The following is a 23,595-nucleotide window of genomic DNA, read 5'->3' as shown; positions in this document are numbered from 1 at the left end:
GAATTGCATACTCTAAGCAATAAATGTGTTTTAAAATTCTTAAGTCTCAAATTAGTGCCTTTAAATGCTTCTGTCCCTCGTGGTCAGCTCTCTCTCCTCGAGAGGGACCACATCAGACGCCCTGTTTATGGCTAAGCCCCTGCCTGGCACGGCAGCCTGGCTCTGTGCCTTGGAACTTCTTCCAGGAGCTTCACCTTTGGCCATTCTCTTGGTTCCATCCCCAAAGCATCTCAACGTGTTTAGGACTTATACCTTTAAAGAACAAACACCTGGCCAGCACAGGTCTCTGTCCAGGTGCCGCCTCGCCCCTCACCCCTCCTTTGCAGGAAGACTCTCTGAACCCTGTGGTCGGCACCTCCCTCCTCCAGCCTTGCCTGCCAGTCTCTTCCCAGCCCACTGAGTCCTGCTTCTGCAACCACTCAGCCGAAGCCACTCCCACCAGGGTCACCAGAGGCCTCCTGGTGGATAAACCTATATGTTCCTCCTCAGGCTTCATGTACTTGACCCTCCGACACCCTCCTTGACTGGCTTCTTTCTCTCCCCTTGGCTTCTGAAACTCCAGAACCTCCTAGATTTCTGCCGATTGCCGCCTGCTGCTTATCAGGCTTCTTGCCGGCCCCTCCCCTTCACTCGTCATGCGTGTTTCGGTTCCCCCACTTCCATCCTCTGCCATCGTCTTGCCATCTCGTCTTTCCTCTCTCTCAGCACACAGCCTTGCAAATCTCGTCCACTCCCATGGCTTTATCTGCCACTCACACACATACAGCAGTGACCCAAATCTCTGCCTCCTTGACTCCTCTACCGTACTACGTGCTGGACGTGTCCACTTAGACACTCCATAGACATCTGAAAATCCACAGCCCGCGCAGACCCCTTCTCCCCTCTGGCCTGCCCCCCGTCCTGTGCTTATCAGTTCAGTGCGTGAGTCACGGCGGTCTGGCGAGTCTGCTGCTAACGAGCCCTCCGGTCACTCCTGGAGCTTCGGCCCCACGGCTCTAACGCACACCCAGGTCACCCTGCTCACTGGCCTGCACTTCCACACTCGCCCATGCCCCTTGCCACAGACAGAGAAGTCTGATTGAGTCATTCCTGTGTTCATGCCTTCAGCGCCCCCTCACTCTGCTGCCTGTGTCCCCGGGCTCCTGGTTGCCTCTGCAGCCCCTCTCTTTTCAGCCCGCATCCCTCTGTCCATTTGCCCTCTCTCTGGAAGCCCTTCGGCCCCCTCTCCTTGCCTGGCTAACTCCTTCTCATCCATCATGTCTCTGTTCAAACTTACTTCTTCAGGAAGCCCTCTCTGACCTGCTGGTCCAAGTGCTCGTGGTCTCATGTGTGTACCCTGCCAGTACCACTCCCGCGTGGCGTTGTGATGGCCTGTCCTTACTCATCTCCCCACCTAGACTGTGCGCCAGGACATCAGCCCTTTCGCTGCAGTGGCCAGCGCAGCAGTCATGAATGGAGCGATGGACACAGGGCTACTGCCCTGCTGGCTTCTGGTGGTGTGGGAACCAGTGAAGAGTGCCGGCTGTGCGGCTTGCGGGGCTCTTCAAGGAGCGTGACCCTGGGGTTGTTACGTGGGACGTGAAAAGCTTGAAATAAGCAGGTCTACTAGGAACTTTTTTGCAAATGTAGTTCCAAAGAAAATGATTTCTCTACATATGGGCTTTTAAAAGCATTTATTATAGAATATTTTGGGGGAAGTAAACCATAGAGAACCACTCATAAAAGCTTGTTGCTGCATAAGTGTTTTAACCATGTTAAAATGACTTCCTGTTTTAACTAATATTGTCTAATAAATACCAACTTTTTTTCAATTCAAGAGAGCTTTATGAACATTTCATATGGAAACCGAGGTCTGTGGCAGCCTTGCCCAGTCACCCAGTAGCCAATCCTGGTTCCCAAAGAAGAGTTGACACATCTTACAGGTTCCCTGTAAGAGAAGTCCTTGACAGGGTCTTCTTTCTCAATAATTCCTCCTGAGACTCCAGAGAAGAGAAAACGGGGACAGATTTGCTAGGAGAGATGGGATAGGGCCAGTGACAGGGTCATGGTGGGGCTCTGGCAACTTGAGGACACACAGTTTCTGAAACATACAGATTTCTTTCCATTCACTAATTTGTTTATTTCTTGTCTAACAATTCTACTGAAGAGGTTAAGTCTTATATAAAGTTATATCTCAGTGCTCCAGTGGAATGAAGTAATGACACAGTATAGCTCTTTCTAAATTATTCATTTGTTCTTTGTTGATTATCTCCAGGTTCCTGTTAATTCACTTCACTTAGTTCAGAATTATAACACGTGATGTCATCTGTTTTATCTTCTTGTTTTCACACTATAGACACCTAATCAGTATCTTCCAGTGCCTTCTTTGGTCCTGGTAGTCACATTTCAGTGAAGACTGCCCATCCCTGGTCCACTCCAGGTCTCCTGCTAATACCAGGCAGTGCCTGGCCTGCCCTGGGGTTCTGCCGGTTTTCAAGTTTTTGTATTGAATTATTGCTTGTTCTGGCACGATGTTGATTTCCTTCATTATTTCATGCTTCTCCCAGGAGATATCCACATGTTATTTATCCTTCATCCCCCTTTTGAAAATATCACAGTAAGGAATTCACTTTTTTTTTTTCAGCTATCTTCCTTTTCTGTCGGTAATTCAATGCGACGTTTCTTACAGGCTGTTCTATCTCCTTCACTGATTTTCTTAATGCCTTTTAATTATTTCCTACCTTTAAAATGTATTATCCAGCCTTTAATACTTAGTAATTCATGCTGTCATCAAAGAGGCAACTTTAAGGATAATTCAGCTTTCTGTGGGTCTTGATCCTGGGTCACAAGATGAAGGCAGAATTAGAGAAACATCGAGTCGAGGCTGTGCATCTGAAGAGCTGGCTTACCAGGGGAAGCAGTCCTGTTGGCTTATTTCTGCAGAGAAAGAAGCATAATTATAAACCTCATATTATTACGTTAGAAAACCTCTGTATGGTGTTGGTGTAGAAGGGAAATAAAATAGCCAGGTTCTAAGTTACCCATGTTATAAAGGATACGTTTTACATAATATAAAGGATACACTCTACATTTCTGTATACATTTCTGCCTCACAATATGTGGAGTCCGCAGCATAAGGTAGCACATTACAGCCGATCAACTCATCAATATTTATTGATTGTCATTTCATGAAAGAAACTGCACCAGACACTACTGGGGCTGCAGAGGATACAAGGCACCAAAAGGCACATGCACATTCCACGTAACTCAGCCTGAAGTACAGCACAGGCAGGATGTTGTTACACAAAGAGCAACGTTTGGCTCTGCACACATTGCACACTAAATACATTGGGGATTAAGACGTGTAAAAAAAAGCATTTGGTGGGAGACTTCTCAGAATAAACTTTATTTTTCACTGAGAGCAGCATATGGTATCATTTTAAGGGAATAACTGGTTTTAAAAGAATAAAGCAAAGTAAGTCAATAATTATTGAATGAGCCACAGTGGGATGCATTAAATATAACTCATGGACCTGGTTGATCTGTGATACATCACAGGCCAGTAATTAGAAGTGACCCAAGATTAATGAGAAGGATCACAGTGTTGAGGTGCTAATTTGTCTCCTCGCCCACATGGTCTAATGTGTCCCTGCAACGTGTGCTCTTTCTTGTTTTCAGCACGCACTCCTGGCTTTGAAGTTCATCCTTGCATTTGCCATACCTGATAAGCCACGGCATATCCAGATGAAACTGGCCAGATTGGAATTTGAATCTTTGGAGGCACTCAAGCAGCAGGTAAGGGCAACTGTACTGAAAATAAAAATGTATTTCTTTAGCAAATGCCAGGAAACATAAGTCAGAGAGCTCACTCTCAGCTTTTACTTCAGCCTTGAAGTTACCAGTTTAAATAAGTATAGAAGATTCCAGTTTTTAATTTTTATTTATTTATTTAATTTTTGGCTGCGTTGGGTCTTCGTTGCTGCGCGCAGGCTTTCTCTAATTGTGGCGAGCGGGGCCTACTCTTCGTTGTGGTGCACGGGCTTCTCATTGTGGTGGCTTCTCTTGTTGTGGAGCACGGGTTCTAGGCGCGCATGCTTCAGTAGTTGTGGCACATGGGCTCAGTAGTTGTGGCTCATGGGCTCTAGAGCGCAGGCTCAGTAGTTGTGGCTCACAGGCTTAGTTGCTCTGCAGCATGTGGGATCTTCCTGGACCAGGGCTTGAACCTGTGTCCCCTGCATTGGCAGGCAGATTCTTAACCACTGCGCCACCAGGGAAGCCCCTGTTTGTAGGCTTTTTGCTGATGGCCATTCTGACCGGTATGAGGTGATACCTCGTTGTAGTTTTGATTTGCATTTCTCTAATAATTAGCGATGTTGAGCATCTTTTCATGTGTCTCTTGGCCATCTGTGTGTCTTCTTTGGAGAAATGTCTATTTAGGTCTTTTGCCCATTTTTTGATTGGGTTGTTTGTCTTTTTAGAGACAATTCCAGTTTAGGATGGCATAACAAAACCAAATTCCTAATAATATGAGCAACAAATAGGTTTAAAGAACTAAACTAAGCAAAACAAAAATGTTCAAGCAATGTTAAATGAAGACTAGAGCTGGCATTCAGCAAAAGAACCAGACAGAGACTTCCAAGAATCTCCCTGGGGCAGCTCCAGAGTTTCCAAGTCTACCTTCTACAGAAACATTAGGGGAGGAGAGGTGAGGAATTGGAATCCTGAATAATATCTCACAGAGCACGAGAGAGAACGGGAAAGTGTGGGCAGAAGCAGCAAAAAATGCCGTGGAGGTAGAATCCTCTTCCTGATGATTTCCACATTCTACCAAAGGATCCCCCCCCCACCCCTGCCCCAAAAAGAAAGAGAGAATTTAAAAAGCCATGCTGGAGTTGACCATTTTGGTGATTTTCTACCTGTAACAGAATGAGAGTCGGGAGACAAAAGATCCCTAGATGCGTAGAGCTGGTCATCTGCAGTGATACATAGGAATTTAACGAATGAGAAGATCAATAAGGCAGAGTCATCTGAGGGGACAAGCTCTGGGTCCAGGACCTCTCTGACCCACGCAGTCCTGTATGCTTCCAAACCACCTTTTACAGGAATATTTCCTTTTATATTTGGGGAATTGGGAGAAAAAATACCTTGAGGAGGACCCACCCAAGCCAACCTTCTGACAGAAGCCAGGGCTCCAAGGGTGGTGCTCCAGATAGGGGAACCCCACACTGGGGCAGAACCTGACCCTGATTAGGTGGGGTGAGCCCAGCAGACTAAGACTTGTGATCAGAGTACAGAGAAGAGGGAGAGCCCCGGGTCCACCGCGTTTGCTGGGCTGATGTGTGTCACAGTGGGTGAGAAGACTGAATTAGCTGCGTTTGCTAGCTGTAGGGCAAGTTCACTTCGGGCCTCTGGGCTCACCAGTGTGTTTGTCTCTTAGATGGAAACGCAGCATCATGCTCAGTAGTGAAACACCAGCAGCATTCACAACAGTGTCAGGAGACCCATTATCACTACTGACGTTTAGCATTGTTCTGGAGGCGTAATCACTGTAGTTATACAAGAGGAAGAGATAAGTTCAAGGAACCCGGAAGAGGCAAAGTTACCATTACTTGAAGATTATAAGATTATGTGTCTAAAAATCACAAGATAAATTCTTATAACAATAGGAAAATTTGAAAAGAAGCAGGTTGTAAACTTTATCTAAAATCATTTGTTTCCTTTCAAAAAAATAGTAACCAGTTTGAGAATATTATTGAGAGAAAAGTCCCATTTACAGAAGAAACCAAAATAAAATCTGTAGGTGGTAATTTATGAAAACTATGTGGATAATCAATGTGAAGAATATTTTTTAAACTCTACTGGGATCGAAAGATTCAATCTTGTGAAAATGTAATGCCAAGTCAAATATATAGAAATAAACATTTGAGAATAGCAAGGAAACCTCTTAAAAAGAAGAAAAATGAGGCCTCTAGCTCTGCCGTGTTAAAGTGTATTTTGAATAATTCAGTCGTCATGGTAATTAAATCCATTTTGAATGAGGGGAGAAGTGGACAGGTCAGTGGAATAGATCAGAGATTCCATAAATGGACCCAAATAAAAATGGGACTTTATGGTAAAAGTGACGTTTCATGTCAGTGGGAAAAAAAGAAAGATTGTTTGTTACATGGTTTGATGATGACAAACAGTTGTTTGGGAAAATTATTACACTTTATTCTACCTCATTTCTTATGTACCTCTGTCCCCTCCACCCAACAAAGTTCAGATGGTTGAGAAATTTAAACGTAAAAAACTTAAACCATAAAAGGTCTATTAAAAAGCATGAGTACTTCTTCCAGTGGGAAATGCCTTTCTAATCAGGACACAAATCCCCAAATTTATAAAGGAAAATATTGATACAGTAAGATACTGTAAATTTTAAAGAAAATTTAAAACTTCTGTACCACAGAAAAAAAAGAAAATTGAAAAGATAAATTGGACAAACTGGGGAAATAATGTGCTCAGCTCTCACTTGGAGGAGAGGGCAGAGAGGTAGGATGGACGGGGAGGTTCCAAACAGTCTAACGTTCCTCAGACTCTGCGAGGAACACAGACCGTTATGAGGGCCTCAGTGTTGAGATTCTCGCTTAGATGAGTCTTCTTTCCTGAACATAACCGCCTGAGCACACCCGGGCGTCCTGCTGGTCCCTCCTGGCTGTCCATGGCCACACCTCCTCGCCTCTCACACGCATCCTTCTTCCACATTGCAGAAGGAAGCCACATCTCTCGCCGTTTGGAACCCTACCATGTGCCTTGTCCCCAGAGTTACCCCACCCCAACCAAGTAACAGAACCTTTCAAAACGGAGGTGTCGGGCTAAGCTGCATTCGATAAAGGCACCCCAATCTCCTGCCCTCCATCCTCTTAAGAAATGCATTTCCAAGATATAGCTAGAAATTTATGTTCAATGTTTATCAAAATGTGTACTCTGTTTATATGATTTTTATCATTTATGCATGCACCAGTAATAATTGTAATGATCAGTTAGTCCAGAAGAAAATTTAAAATACTTATCGTGAGACTTCTGGTCATAGGGAATTTTAAAGGCTTCTTAAGTTTCAATTTTGAGCATATAATTATTGCAGCAAAGTATTAGAAAGAGATTGATGAAGACTTTCAAGCAAAAAAAAAATTTATTAAGTTAAGATTCTTTGGGAGAAGTGGAAAGAAAATATAACTTCAAAGAAGAAAAAGAAGGAAAAACAAAATTTTTACTATTCATTAAGAGCATATTGATGTATCTTTTGAATGGGTGATGGTGGATATCACGTCACTATAATGTTTAGCATTTCTTGGATATCTTTAAAAGAGTGACCTCATAGTTTATTTTTAAGTGTCAGTATTTACAGTATGCTAGAAAATATATTTTTGCAACTATTTTACTTTATGATGAAAATTTTAGATGTCAACTTAAAATTGTGTGGGAGGGCATTTGGCATCCAAAAATTTTAAGGGTTATGTAAGCAAAAACTATTTTTTTAATTGAACAACATTGTCTCTGGAAGAGTTTTGGTAGATCAGGTTTCTCCACTGATTACATTTCTAGTGAGGTTTTATAGGTTGGGGCAGGCTGGCCATGTACACACCTTCACTCCAGGTCAAGGCAAGATCTTGCTTCATGTTAGGAAAGCTTTCCTCTCCTCTCACTCAGGATTTCACCCTGCCATGTATTTGTCTTAAAAGCAAAGGGTCTTTCTCGATGTTGGATATGACTAACATGTCTCTTGTTACTAAACACATTTACCTGAAAGTCCTACTTCAGAGCTGTCATGTTTGCTTTGGAGGGACTGGTGGATATTCGTGTTTACTATGGATGTGACTAAATAACCTCCCAAGTCATCTCAGCTCCTGGATTCCCGTATCTTCAGATACGCCCCATCTGACAGTAAAGCAAAGTCAAAAGTCGACGACAAGTTTTGTTTATGCTCATCTTCACTGGGAAATGAAACATTAACCAAAATTCTATCTTGTATTATTTAAAACGAAAAAAAAATCTAAGTGGTTTTAAGTCTCTTTGGGGTGTTTTCTCCTGAGGACATAGATGTGATTCTCTGATTAACATCCCCTTCTAAGAAAACGTGATTTTGGTGCCGATTTCGCTGTTAAGGTTCTGGTGGGACAGAGATGTCCAATAGCTGTCCACTCAGTATATTTATCAAATGCCTCCATAGAAGGGTGTTCCTGGCTTGCGCTAATAGGTGACTTAAATTTGTGCACATGTAGCTCCAGTGTCTCGGACCCATCAAGTAGGCAGGAGGCCATGATGAGTACTTGTGGTTTCTTAGGGCCTTGACTGCAAACCCAGGAAAAGCTTTCCTACCCCCACCTACCGCCACTGCTTGTTTTTGTTAAAATTACAATCTGAGAATAAAAGGTCCAGAGTAAAACCTGGGCAGAAGGTCTTCTTTTGCTCGCTCTCTCTCTCCTGCTGGCCCAGGGCTTTGCTGCACGGTTGACACTGCTGCCTGGGCCGCCCAAGTTCATGCTGCTGCCAGTCGGAGACAAAGATTTTCATCACATTTCCTCTTCAGTCTCACTGTGCAGAGGTCCTGAAAAGTCTGAAAGGTCCTAGGTATGGAAGGTCACCCACTTTGTGCTTTCCAAAAACTCAAATTCACTGGCGTGTCTTCAGTTTACTTGCTCAACTAGTGTCATTTCTAGGATATAGAATTTTTTCTTTTCTTTTTCTTTTTTTTTTTTTTTTTTTAACTCTGACATTTAACTATCTGCTTTGTAAACAAGTGGAGCCTCACCTCACTGGGCTATTCCCATGGACCAGAGGCAGAGAGAGCTTCTGCCATGTCTTCTGGTCAGTTGGTAGACTGTAATCAAAAATGGAGTTACGGAAAACATATTTAAGAATAAACCTCATTGATGCCTAGCCTGTCCCCAGACTCTTTCACTGTTAAGTGACCAGAAGTTGACAACAAGCTTGTCAATAGAAATGACTACTCATGAATAATTACTGTATTATGTTTAATTTATATTTGAATTGCTACCTTTCAACTCAGTTCCCATTTTATGGACAAAATGTGATTGGGAAATGTAAGTCATTGGACAGTTCTTAAATCAGGCTGTGCATCTTGAAAGTAGAACTTGCAAAAAATGCACGAGGCTGGGCCGCACACCATGAAGACTGATCCCCTAAAGCTAAGGTGGAGCCCAGATACCTACATTTTAAAAACCCCTCCTATTGCTCCACACCCCCTCCCTCAGCCCCTATCTCCCAGCAGAGATAGATCCCAAGCACGGTCAGGTGAGCAAGTTCTGGGCCAAGTCCTGCCACAGGGAATGAGCTGGGTAGTGTCTTTGCACCTCAGTGTTTTGTGTTATAAAATGAAGGTCTGTGAGAAGGGCCAGAACTGTACATGTTTTACCCAGCACCCAAGTGATTCCAGTGCAGGAGCCGTGGAGCCCACTTGGGGAAGTGCTCTGTGGTCCCGGCTATTCCTCCAGCTCACGGCGGGGAGGGGGCCGTGGTGAGTGTGGGAACGAACATGGAGAGGAAGGGTACCCAGGGCAGTTATTTTTTCAGTGTCAGATGGGAAACTGCGGCATTTCTAAATATATAAGCAAATGAGAGATACTTGAAGGTGAGAGGCGAACTGGGGAAAATAAAATCGTTTGCTTTGCAAAGGGCATTTTCAAATGATTAGACTTCAGTTAGTGAGACCTTTACAGAGAACTCTAGACAGTAAATATCATCCTAGTGATGCCCTTTTAGTTGTTTTCAAATTGATGTATTCAACTCTCAGTAATTTTAAGATCCGGTTAAAAATAGAAAGGAGTCTTATCCAGGTACCGTTTGCTCCCTGGATGGCCTGGAGCACAAGGGCACAGCATCCTCAGTACCGTCATGCCTTGGGCAGCCAGCCCTCTCGGGAGCCAAGCACCCGCAGAAGCCAGGGAGCTGGTCCAGATGGAGCCTTTGAGAAAGAGAACAGCCTCAGAAGTCAGTTGCACGAACAGATAAGGACTTTAAGAAGATACCACAGGGCTTCCCTGGTGGTGCAGCGGTTGAGAGTCTGCCTGCCAATGCAGAGGACATGGGTTTGAGCCCTGGTCTGGGAAGATCCCACATGCCGCGGAGCAACTGGGCCCGTGAGCCACGGCTGCTGAGCCTGCGCGTCTGGAACCTGTGCCCCGCAACAAGAGAGGCCGCGACAGTGAGAGGCCCGCGCACCGCGATGAAGAGTGGCCCCCGCTCGCCGCAGCTGGAGAAGGCCCTCGCACAGAAACGAAGACCCAACACAGCCAAAAATAAATAATAAATAAAAAATTAAAAAAAAAAAAAAAAAGAAAAACACACCTCTACATAGCCATGGATCAAAGAAAAAAAAAGTTATAAAAAAAAAAAAAAAAAGAAGAAGACACCACAATGTGAATTATGGCCCTCAAGGGCTTCCAATCAAATGTGAGACCCTTGACCAGCAAGCCCGTTGGGCCAGCCTACATTATGTAATGTCTTTGTTTTCTAGGGTTAAGTATATTTCAACCATTTCCAACATTTCCCAAGAGTTTCTGAAGTTTTCTTTCCCTGCCTATTTGTACTCTCAAGTTATGGTAGCTAGATATGCATTTTTAATGGAAAGTTAAGAGTTTCACAACATAGAATGAGGATGCTAAAGTATTTGACCTTTGAATATGTAATCACATGTTGATCTGCCAACTTGTAGTTCGGAATGAAATCTTGAATCCAGATAAAGAATTGGCTTCTGAGAAAGCCAGTGGCAGTCAGTGTCGGAGCCTCGGTCCTTGGGGAGGGGATGGTTCATTTCCCAAGGCCTCCAGTCAGCCCCCGCCTAGTAAGCTCAAAGTAAAGGTAAACTGAAGTCCATAGTGTTTCCAGAGTTCAAGTGGCCCCTCTAAGCTGGCTTCTCCCTCTCTCCTGTGTTGGGAGTTTGTCTCACAGCCCTGTGCAGCTTCAGGGCAAGTGGCTTGACCCTCCTGTTTCATAATCTCCCCAAACAGTCCTAGCACACATGGGCAGAGTGAGGCTGCGGTGACACAGCGTAAGACACACAGTGTGAAACAGGGCAGCGGCGGGGAGATGAGTTTGGTGATGGAGGAGGAGGACCACCTCAGGCTTGAGTGCCCTGCATCACTGGGCAAACCAGGAGGGAATTCTGGGATAAAATGGTACCATAAAACCAGATGGGATGGCAACTCAGAGTTGCACCTTTGCAGCAGTCCTACCTGTTTTCATGACCCGAACACAGCCGGGCAGTAATGATGACAGGGGTGGTAACAGATGGCACGCAGTGGGAGGGCACGTGAGCCAGGCACCATTCTAAGCCTTCCGCGTGGGCTGTGACTCCTAACAACAGTTCTCAGAGGTGGGGTCTGTTAGCCATTTATTTGCACTTGATTTTTCACACAGTAGATTTCTCTCCAATTCATAAATGAATAACTGTCTTCAAATGATAAATGCACTAACAAATACTGGCTCCTGTGCACCTCCTTAGTCCCTTCTACTGTCACTTCATTTTTTTTTTTTAACATCTTTATTGGAGTATAATTGCTTTACAGCGTTGTGTTAGTTTCTGCTGTATAACAAAGTGAATCAGCTATATGTATACATATATCCCCATATCCCCTCCCTCTTGTGTCTCCCTCCCTATCCCACCCCTCTAGGTGGTCACAAAGCACCAAGCAGATCTCCCTGTGCGATGCAGCTGCTTCCCACTAGCTATCTATTTTACATTTGGTGGTGTATATATGTCAATGCCACTCTCTTACGTCGTCCCAGCTTACCCTTCCCCCTCCCCGTCTGCTGTCACTTCTCCCTTACTTTTGGGTCTAGCAGGATTGCACTGCTCATGGATCCCCAAGCACCCCTGCTGTAGCCTAACCCTGACCACCCAGACACCTCTCCTCCACCGTCAGTGGCACAGACCCTCCCTCCTCGGGAGAGCCGCCCTCTGCTGTGTGACAGAGGGTCCTGGTGCCCATTTCTGTGTATCCGCCCCTCTGCCCTTGGCCAGGTGATGCTTTCCTCACCCCTGCATCTCCTCACCCAGCACAGGGCCTGATGCCCAGTAGACTCTGACTAAATCTCCACTTAATCAAACTGAGTTTGTTGACTCATACATAGTTCAGAAGCTAATACATTAAGTAAATGACAAATGATGTCCTTGGACAAAAAAAGAGGAATCTTAAAATAGGTACTCGGGCAAAAATGGAAACAGTTAGGTCATATTCCTTTCTGGGATCACTAGGGAAGAGAATACATTCTGAGGAATTACATGTGAGCATTTTAGAAGGACTCTATACCTAGCCTTGAGGAAGCACAAATCCTATTTTTTTTTAAAAAAAGACTGTGATTGATATCAGTAAAAAGGGTGGCTCCCAAAAGACCATAAAATAACCCCAAATCAAGCCAGATAGAATTCTAAAGTAGTTTGTACTTTGCACAGATTCAGACTCTGGAACAATCCTGTCCTTACCACTGTTGGTTAGGGGGTTTTTTGTTTGCACTAGAGAAAAAATGGTTTAAGGTTCATGGAGGCATCCAGACGTTAAAGTAAGATGCTTCACTAAAGGTCTAGAAAGCCTCTGATCATTTTTGTCTCCCTAGTAAACAATCTATATAAATTGCCACTTATCTCATTCCCCTGGCCTTCTAGGCAAAATTTAAAATTTGTATATTTAATTATTCCCCCAGATGTAAGAGACATGGCCAAATTAGAACCAGATTCATTTTCACTTGTGGAAATTCCTGAAAAGGACATGAAACAGAATAAAATGTAGCATTTTCCTAGTCACCATAGGAGTAGATGAGAAACAGTGTGGGCAGAAGGGGCCTGGGAGCAGAGATTATTCCACAGAGAAGGGCCTCAGGTTCATTGTATGGTGGAAGGGACGCCCTGTGCTTTGGACCATGTATACATATGGCATTAAAATATGTCTGTATTTGTAAAGAAAAAAATTCACCCTATAATAAATTATTCTAGAGATTTCAGAATGCTTAAGACTATATGTTTAAGAAGAAAAGAAGGATACAGTCTGGTAAGTTATTAAAAGTTCTAAGAGTTCCAATCTCAGATTCTGTACTAGATTAGTAATTACATTGCCTTGAGGGCTGATGTGTGTGAGAGCAGGTCTTCCTTCTCCAGGTAAGTGCGTGAGCTGTTAGTTATGCATCTATTTACTTTTTTTATATGTATACCAAATGTTCTGAGATATTGAAAGACTATATTTTTGGCTTCATCAAGATCAAAGATATTTGTCTGTGACTACCAGACTAGAAGCATCTTAGAGACAGGATTACGCCAGACACAGAATTCATATTTGTTGAATGAATGAACTTGTCAAATGAATGAGTCAGTAATTAGATGATGGGTCACAGCCCCATCCCTTTGTGCCTTTTTCTGTTATTAAATTCTAGTCCTTTGGCTTTGAAGTTGTCCTCTGTGTGTTAGATTTGAGATTGAGGAAGCCATCATTGAGTACTTATCATGTGGCTTTTTAAAAAATTACTTTCATTTTTAATTACTAGTAAATTGTTAAAATGGAAAACCTCTTTTTAAGTATAATAAATAATATTCATTTCCGTGGACTTCCAATGCTACAGAACCTCAAGGATATGATTAAATATTATTGTATCATGTAATGAATGTAAACCTAAGAGATTGGGCTGAAAATATAGTGATGGATAGACTAGGAAATTTAGCCTTTAAAGTAAATCCCTAAGAACAGCACATATAGTGACTTGCTTCTTTCTCCTAAGAACAGAATGCAGAAAGCAAGAAATGTTTGGATTTAAGAACTTTTTGAAATAGTATTTTCCATTGATAATGGCTCTAAGAACATAAGTAGTAAACTCTACTGAATTCATAATAAGTCAAAATTAAAATACAGATATTAAAATTCAGCAACAGATACTGAATACATGCTATGATCAAAGCACAAAAATAGGAAGTATCAGAAATTCCTGTCATTCATATAATTGTCAAATGGTAGAGTTGAAAAGCTTTACAGAAAAGATCCTGTCCCAAACGCTGATTGTACAGACTAAGGAAAGGGTCATTAACTGTGGTTGTTGGCTTCCAACATGGTCCCCAATGATCCCTGCCTCCTAGTGTTTATACCCTGTGGAGTCCCATCCCGCCTTCTATCTTCGTTGGTCTGTGTAATCAATAGAATACTGCAGAAGTGTTGGCATGTCTCTTCTGAGGCTAGGTCATAAGAAAAACACTGTGGCTTCTGCCTTCTTCTCCCTCTTGGATCACTTGTTCTTGGGAAGTTAGCTGCCATGTTGTGAGGACACTCAGTGTTAGAGGAGGTCATCCAGAGGTCATGACTGCTGGTCGGCCCCAGAGATGGACGTAGGCAAGCAAGGCTCCTTACCCCCTCCCCTGTCCTTGGGGTGTACGTTCTGCCCACCATTCCCACACTAGGAGCTCTTTCAAGGACGTAGCCCTGAGGGAGTGATTTCTTGTTGAGACTGTCTTGTGCATGTGACTGAACCCAGTTAAGGCCGCTATGTAAACTTTTAAGGTTCTGGTGGGCTGGTGCAGAGATCTACTTGTCTTATGGTCGCCCGAGACAAGTCTTTTATATAAGTTCCTTTGTTTATTAAAACTGCCCCCTACCAGTCTGGAGTCTCTTTCTTCAGTCTCTCCTTGCCCTTCACTTGAGGGTGCGTTTCGAATTTCACCTGAGGGACTCCTGAGATTGCAAACCAACACTCACGCCACCAGTGGAGAGGCCCACATGACTAGGAACATGAGCAACCACCAACAGCCTCGTGAATGAACCATCTTGGAAGCAGATTCTCTAATCCAGGGGTTGGCAGACTTTTTCTGTAAAGAGTCAGATAGTAAATATTTTAGGCATGTAGGCCATAGAGTCTCTTTTGCAACTACTCAGGCCTGCTATTGTAGTGCAAAAGCAGCCATGGACAATATGTAAATGAAAGGGAGAGGCTGTGTTCCAATAAAACTTTATTTACAAAAACAGGCAGTGGGCCAGATTTGGCCTATGGACTGTACCTTGTCATCCCCTCCTCTAGCCTCAGTCAAGCCGTCAGATGACTGCAGTCCCTGCCTGTGTTCTGACTACAGCTTCGTGAGAGGCCTTGAGCCAGAGCCACCCAGCTGCTTCCAAATTCCTGAGAATAAATACTGTTTTAAGCCACTAAATTTTGGAGTAATTTGTTACACAGTAGTAGATAACTAATGCAATAACAGGTAACTAACCCAGTAAAGAAGGTTGACTGACAGATGAGCCAACTTTGTGAGTTGCTAATTGTTGAAGCTAGGTGGTGGGTAGATGCATGGAGTTTCATTATATTATTCTCTCTACTTTTGTGTAGTAAAAGGTTAAAGGGGGAAAAAAAAAACCAGAAAAAGAAAAGCTGTTAGGTAATTATCTAAAATCAGAGCAGCAATAAATCCCGAAGCCCGTGCTGCACAGCCAGGTCTCTGGCTCTGAACCCTGTGTTCTCTCGGCCCCTCTTCCTGCGTTAAGAGCAACCAGCAAAGCTTTAGCTGTTTGCCTGTATTTTTCCATCAGTTGTTTACTGCCCTAGTACCTCCACCTTAATATCCAAGATAGTTCTTTGGATTTTGTTACCATGGCTGTTGTTGAGCCATCTTTGAGACTTTTACACTTTTATACTTCTTTATCCCTCTTTCCACCGTAGACTGTAAAACCAGCCATTACTTAGAGAGGGAGCCTTGTTCAAAGATCTACAGAGTCCAGCCTCGGTGTGGCCTGGGATATAATAATACTTACATTTTACCTTCTTAATGAGCTTGGCTGTCAGCGGAGCACTAGCAAATCCATTCTCGTAATGAATCCTAACACAGCCTGGGAGGGTAGGCCTGGCAGGTTTCACTCTAGCATTTTATAGATGAGGAATCGGAGACTCAGCAAGTTTAAATGGTCAGACAAATAAAACTCAGCTGGGTGCAGAATCTGGCTGCTAGTCCGGTGTTCTTTCTTCCTGCCTGTCCTGCCTCTCCCGTGCGTAAGGAGAAACAGGTAGAATTTGACTTCAAATAAAATCAAATCACTGTTTGAAAGTGCGTCGCACAGGGCTTGGCACATAGTAGGCTCTCAAACAGTGAGTTTACCTTCCCTTTAAAATCCCTTTGAAATTGGAAATCACCCTGACAGGGTTTTAATTGGCAGTATAAATAACTTAATGTGTTAGCCACAGGAAATAGACATTTGAAATAACTTGTCTTTTGATTTATTGCATTGATCCCCAAAGTGGTTCATGTGTTGGATTCAGAGAATGGGTCTGGATTATTCTGTTCCTGCAGTTCCCTAGGATAACCATGAAATAAGATTTAGTGTTGGATTTCGAACATCTCGTGCTTTCTGTACATTTAACCAGATGTCCTTGGCGATGACATTTACAAATGAGATAAAATTTTGTGAACAGGCGAAGAAAGTGGTAGGAGAGCAGAGAGCAGAATACCAGACCTGATAAAATGCAACTGAATGACATCGTCTTCTCTTTCCTGTTTCTTTTCAAAAATCTTTTTAATGTTGTGTTTTCCTATCCTAAACACGTGGTTGGGAGGGAATGAATTTTTCCCCCATAAACTTTTGAGTTTTAATTTTCTTCCTTCCCCCTCCTCCCTCCCTCTCTCCCCTCCTTCCTCCCTCTTCCTTCCTTCCTACCTTCCTTTCTTTCTTTCTTTCTTTCTTTCTTTCTTTCTTTCTTTCTTTCTTTCTTTCTTTCTTTCCTTTCTTTCTTTCTTTCCTTCCTTCCTTCCTTCCTTCCTTCCTTCCTTCCTTCCTTCCTTCCTTTCTCCCTCCCTCCCTCCCTCCCTTCCTTCCTTCCTTCCTTTTCTTTCTTTCGACAGTCCTTTCAGATAGACTCTACAAGCACTTGCCATCTGCCAGGTAACTTTGTTATCAGGGCTATAACTTTAAATTCTTCATCCCCCCCCACCCCCCCCCCTCCAACCTGCAAAAAAAAATCTTTTATTCATTATTTGGAAAATAAATGGATCTTAAATTTCTCTCCAGGTCTTCATTCAAGTTGCTTAAAGCAATGTCCACATGGATAGATTTGCAGGCTCTTTTGTTTGAATTGTCTTGGAAAAAAAATGATAGGCATATTTTTAATTTGCAAGTCTGGTTTTAGTCACAGGCACTAGAGAAAATGAGCTGCCAGATGTCTGGGAAGCACAACTCCAACCCCGTCTACTTTTCTACATGTGATGAATATTGTTTTGGTTAGAGACAGAATAAATCCAGGTTGCTTTTTTTGACTTCTTGGACTAATGGGTTCACCTTTTTTTAAGGTATGTTGTAGAAAACCATTTGCAGAAACATCAATCTAGGTTATTTAAACTTTATTCAGGATAGCTATGAACAAATCAGTTCTGAGAAAATGATGTATGATTAAACAGTTAAAATCAGAGCAATGCACTAAGGAATTGTCATTTTTATTCACAGTATGTACCAAAACACTGGCCTTAAATGAAGCATTTAGGACCTCTGAGGACATAAAATGTGCCAGGAGCAGGACGGGTGGTTTGCATGCCTTGGGTGTTAAGAGAACGGCTTTTGGAGTCAGGTATACATGTCTCAGGAATCCCAGCTTTACCATTACTGAGTAACCCTGGGCAAGTTACCAAACCTCTCTGGGCCTCAGTTTGATCCTCTGTAAAATGGGCATAATGACAGGAACAAGCACATGGGGTGAGCAAGTAGAGGGAGGCCCAGGCCAGCACCTCTAAGTCTGTGGCTTTTCTACCATTTTCCACCATAGAGCAAATAGGTATAAATAACAGAATTCTTAATTGAGTGCAACGCAGAACTTCTTGACCATTAGGAAATAAAATCCTCCTTTTTAAAATTCTATCCGTGGAGATCTTGCATAAGAGAAGTAACTACCTCCTTTGGAGATATCCCTGCTTTCTGGCAATGAGCAGTCTCAGATCCCTCCCAGCCTTCTGATTCCTTAAAAATAGTTGCTATCCAGCTATATTTTAACCCCAAGCAGGTCATATTGAAATGCTAATCAACCAAAACAAATTTGGATTTTGAGTGAATTCTGGAAATGAAGAGTGCTGGCAGGTTACTGGACGGTGGCCTTCCTTCAGAAATTACAGTGGGGCTCTCCTTGGATGGTTCTTCTTGGGCTCACGCTTGAAAGGATAAGTCTTTGCTCTTTCCGTGGCAGAATTCACTGAGTAGTAGATGTGAAATAAATTAGAGCCTAGAGTTTGTAACAGGAATAATGATATTAGTTCAACATGATAGAAGTTGATAGAGCTCCAGGTATAGTATTCTGTAGAATCTTTGCGTGCATGTCAGTCGCTATTTTCCTTTCTTTTGCGTCCTCCTCTTCCACTCCCCATCTTCATCTCTTCTTTTTTCTTTCTTCTTTCTGTTTTCCAAGAAGGGAAAAGGGCATAGTGCACAGAGTAGCCATTCTTGAATTTGATGTTGTCCAAGTACCCTCCTTTTATCCTTCGTTCTTTGTCCTTGTGTTACTGTTTGCATCCTCATTTTGTTGGCTTCGTTTCCTTTTAGCAAATTATCCTGCTTTTCCTTCCATTTATCTTCTCAGGTGCTCATGCATCCCTTTTTTTGTTTTTTTTGTTTTTTTTTGTTTTTATTTATTTTTGGCTGTGTTGGGTCTTCGTTTCTGTGCGAGGGCTTTCTCTAGTTGTGGCAAGTGGGGGCCACTCTTCATCGCGGTGCGCGGGCCTCTCACTATCGCGGCCTCTCTTGTTGCGGAGCACAGGCTCCAGTCGCGCAGGCTCAGTAATTGTGGCCCACGGGCCCAACCGCTCCGCGGCATGTGGGATCTTCCCAGACCAGGGCTTGAACCCGTGTCCCCTGCACTGGCAGGCAGATTCTCAACCGCTGTGCCACCAGGGAAGCCCCTCATGCATCCCTTTTTATTCTGCTGGCTCTATCTTCCAACCTTCAGAGCACTTGGTCTCACACCCTTTCCTGGGATGGCCACAGGCCCGGAGGTCTGTGCTCTCAGCCGGCCTTCCCTCTGGGGAAACTCTCTGTTGAGGATCACGCCCCTCACAAAGCCTGGCCTCTCTGAATGGTGGGGGGACCGTGGGGTTGGGGGGCTTCAGAGCCCTTCCATCTCAGCTGCCAGTGGCCCACGCTGGCCAGCTGTGCTCGGTGAAGCCCTCCCAGTGCCCCCGATCCCCGCGGGGGCCAGGGGGACATACAGGCTACTTCCCTGGTAAGAGCAGGTGAGTTGAAAATGGATCTGATTCAGACCCTGCGGTCAGGGATGCAGCCCTACAGCCAGTTTAACTCACTGTTCTCTGAAGAAAATGGTCTGCCTCTGTCAATGATCATAAACGAATTCACTTTTAAATGTTGCCACATTAGATGGCAAACAAGGAGCTTGTCTTTAATTGAACTGGAACCTACAAGTACATGCATTCTACGGGGGGAGAAAACTCTCTGTCCATCCTACCCTGTGACCTCTTTTATAGACAGACATAGGCACAGAAAAGTAGAAAGTAGGATGAACGGGAAACAAAAAGTGGAGTATTTGAGAGCTCTACCAGAAGTTGCCTCCTGCCATGTCTGAACTGTTGTAATCCCAAGTACAGGCCTTTTTTGTGACTCTGGCATAGTAAAGATTTTGTTTGAGATCATAGTGCACATAATTTTCATTGTTCAAACAAGGCAGGGAATAAAGACAATTGTTTGCCTTGTGTATGGTTTCTTTCATTTGATCAAAAGAGGGTACTCTCACTGTGGCTGAGAAGTGATGCCAGAAGGCCTCGCCATAGACACAAGCGGCTGATTGAGAAGGGCTGAGTGCCTCCAGAGCTGGAACCGTGGGCTCCGTAGGGCTGGCTGCTAAGTGGGCTGGTGCCTGGGCCACTGACTGTTCTCAGCCGCCATCAGCAGTCACGCCTGAAACGGCAGAAACCACCAGGAGTCTGGGCTGCCATCTCTCGTGGCCTCCTTTCCACATTCTCTTAAAACTCCCTGCTCCAGCATTTCTGATGTGCCAGGTTACCCGCAACTCCTTCGGCTCCCTCGGATTCCTGTTCAAGCCATGTGTTCTTGGTTAGAGGGTGGATACGCGGTAACGAATTAGTATTGCTGTGTGAGGGCAGAGTGGGTTTGATTTTCATTCACGTTTGCTTGTGTGACCTGGTTGCTTTTCCATCCCTGGCTTCAGGAATCTTATTTAAGCCGTCAGTCATCAGCTTGTGACAGCCCAGATAGCCCTGTTATTTGGACTTGTCAGTTTAAAATATATGCACATGGGAATTCCCTGACGGTCCAGTGGTTAGGACTCTGCGCTCTCACTGCCGAGGGCACGGGTTCAGTCCCTGGTCGGGGAACTAAGATCCCACAGGCTGCTCAGTGCGGCCAAAAAAAAGAGCTCCACTCTTGCCAACCCCCTGGGCTTCTCACTTAATCTGCCTTCATCGGGGCACCTATTTGCATTCGGACACTCAAAGTAATTAGTCCTCAGCTAGAAGACTGTTGCCAGAATCAGTATGATCTGCTTTTGAAAGACTGTCAATAAAATGGGGAGGCAAGTTTCTCATACAGGAAAATTACTGGACAAAAAGGTAGTATGGCCCCAGAGTGGCCTGTGCGACCCTTTGATTCTTAATGTAGCATCCAGTAAATCCTGGATTAACGTCTTAGTCACACTGCATTTATGCCTTTCTGGCTTTCCAGAACCAGCTCCCTTCCAGCATGACTACATGCAAGTGTAATAGCAAATCAAAACACTTATTGCCTAAGGCTATAGACGTGATGGTTGAGGTAATAATTGGTTTTCAGTGCACACACCAAAAAAGTGTACACATACCGGCAATTTGCTGAAGAACCTTGTCATGCTGATGTTACGGAACGTTTTTTACAGGGAAACCAGTAAGGAAGGTGTTAGCTTCTGTTCATCATATCAGAGAAGAGTTATTCTTCAGACCCCTTGGAATCATATTCTCCACCTGGAAACAGTCACAGAAAACATCTTTTTCACAAATATAGCCCTGTTGTACTCAAAGTACATTTTCTCATGCAGCTAAACGCAGTGGGCTGGCGTAGACTTTTCTGCATGTTCAGTATTGGATGAGGCTAATAGGATGGCGTGGGCTTGGTAACGTTCCCATCTTGCTAGTTATATAAACGGGGCCCTCATTGAAAAGGCACAGTGTGTTTTCTTATGGTTTTGAAGAGCACATCAAAAATAGTTTACTATGCTGCAGGCTTGGAATGTCTTTTTTTTTTTTTAAGAGAATATAAATGCAGAAGGGCTCAGAATATTGCAGTCACAGAAGGTTCCATTACAATCTAGGTGATGAAATTCAAGTAGTATTGCCCTGCAGAATCAGATATGGGGCCAGCAAGAAAATGTTAATGTTTTAAAATACATTTTAAAATGACAGTGATAGGATATATTTAAAATTACCTAGAGGAAAAATCTTTTTGCAATAACTTCTTAGTAAAATACAGTTGAAAATCAAAACTTGAACAACATTCTTTTTGCTTTACCTTTTTCTCAGTGTATGTTAAATATGGAAGATTTTGTGAGGCAGGGAAAGGTTAGATAATCTCACAGAATGTAATACGTTTGATTGTTCATTTTCCAAAGCAGATAGTGTGGTAGTATCCCAACTTCTCATCTAACACAAATGAAGGACTCACATCACTCTCTTTCTCCTTCCAGTTTTCTTCTTAAAGGATGGGTCTTCATGAGTACTAATGCTGTAATGCTGAAAAAAGAAAGAATAATATTCAAATGTAATGTAAAAAGTTGTAAAATGTCAACCCCCCCTTAAAGACACTTAGCTTTGATAGTGCTTTTTCAGTCCAGTATTTTGTTAACATGACATTTACCCCAAGTGTGAGTTGTGAATTAGGTGGGTTAGTTGGTTTTTATCTGACTCGTGGTTTAGTAATGTCACATGTGTATGGTTTTTTGTTTGTTTGTAATTGTTTTTTTATTGTATATTAAAATTAGTAAAATCCATTCCAGCTCCCTGCAGTAATTAATTAAAAGTAACATGAACTACATTTTATATCTGGGGAAACAGGATTCTGAAAGATAGATGCCCAGGTACCAGAGAAAGTAAGAATAGCCCTTCCTTTTTTCCTGATGGCCACGGCCCCAGAGTCCTTCATGTCCAGCCCTCTTCCATGGATGCTGGATATTTGGGCAGTAGTGGTGGTGACGTGTGTGTTTAAATCAGCGTCACCAGATACTGTTGAATACTTCATAGTTACGGTAACTTGAAAGTAAGAAAAGGCTGATGTTGGGGAGATACTGTAACCAGTCAGGAAATATCTAGAGCTACAGAACTCATTTTTTTTTTAATAGATTTATTTATTTATTTACTTACTTACTTACTTACTTATTTATTTATTTATTTATTTATTTATGGCTGCGTTGGGTCTTTATTGCTGCCCACGGGCTTTCTCTAGCTGCAGCAAGCGGGGGCTGCCCTTCACTGCGGTGCGTGGGCTTCTCATTGCGGTGGCCTCTCTTGTTGCAGAGCACGGGCTCTAGGCGCGCGGGCCTCAATAGTTGTGGCACGTGGGCTCAGTAGTTGTGGCTCGGGAGCTCTAGAGCGCAGGCTGAGTAGTTGTGGCGCACGGGCTTAGTTGCTCCGCGGCATGTGGGATCTTCCCGGACCAGGGATCGAACCCGTGTCCCCTGCATTGGCAGGCGGATTCTTAACCACTGCGCCATCAGGGAAGCCCTAGAGCTACAGAACTCTTACGCTGTGATCTTGTATCTAGAATCCGCAGCCAGAAAGTAAAAGTGAAGAGCTGGCAGGAGGGCGACCTAGTCCTGCCCCCAGGGTAGGGTGCCCAGGTGGGTCTGTTCCGGGAGTGAGGCCAGGGAGCACAGTGGTTTGAGTCACTCACCCAGCAGACACTCTGTGCATCTTTGCGCCTTAAGCAGGGCTGTGAGTCAAACACGGGGCGGTGTGAGAGGAGCAGATATGGACATGATACACAGTTGCTGAAATTGGGAGAGCTGGTTGTAATTCTTCACTTGCCAGACCCTTAAATTATACCTTTGAAATCCTCAAAGGAGCAAGCACTTAGATTGAAAATCAAACCGTTTTCAAAATCACAATGTACATTGCTGGTTTCCCTTTTGTCTCTCTTTTCATTTAGTGCTTTAAAAAATACAGAAATGACCATTCTAAGGATTATAATAACATAAGCCAAACCGCTAAGATATACTTAATAAATAAACTATGTTTATAAGTCAGTGTTCAGAAGAACTAAGATGATTCTTTTACATCCTTGGGGAACTCTCTCTGACCAAGAACCTCTCATTACGGTAACAAGCAGTGTTTGGGGGTTTCCTTTACTAGCGTTAGGAACTCAAATCCCTAACTTGTGATTTTAAACGGTGTCTGGACTTTGCCGGTATTTTTTTTAGTGAGACTTTCTTTTTAACAGGACTATGGCAGGGAGCACATTAACGGGCTGCCCCCTCCCCCCGGGGGGCTCCCCTGCCCTCTGGCTGCTCTCCACCGCCCTCTCTCCTCTCTCCCATCCAGTTCCCCCTTTGCTGCCTCAGCTCCCCTCCCAAATGCCAGTGTAACTCTGCGTTACGCTTCTGCTCAGAATCCTTCAGCATCTCCACATCCCT

At 43.7% G+C, this 23,595-nt stretch overlaps 1 protein-coding gene across 3 annotated transcripts in view; it reads left to right on the top strand.

Annotated features, from left to right (window-relative positions):
• Positions 1-23,595, top strand: part of ANO10 (anoctamin 10) — a 235,325-nt gene that overhangs the window by 173,606 nt on the left and 38,124 nt on the right. For all 3 annotated transcript variants that reach the window (XM_082348547.1, XM_082348549.1, XM_082348548.1), the window contains exon 12: positions 3,658-3,774. In XM_082348547.1, the coding sequence (XP_082204673.1) occupies positions 3,658-3,774 (117 nt within the window). The remainder of the gene's footprint in view (positions 1-3,657; positions 3,775-23,595) is intronic.

Source organism: Balaenoptera borealis, assembly GCF_965194805.1.
Source record: "Balaenoptera borealis genome assembly, chromosome: 12".
Classification (NCBI taxonomy): domain Eukaryota; kingdom Metazoa; phylum Chordata; class Mammalia; order Artiodactyla; family Balaenopteridae; genus Balaenoptera; species Balaenoptera borealis.
Note: the sequence above shows the minus strand (reverse complement) of the source record. Positions and strands in the feature narration are given on the sequence as shown.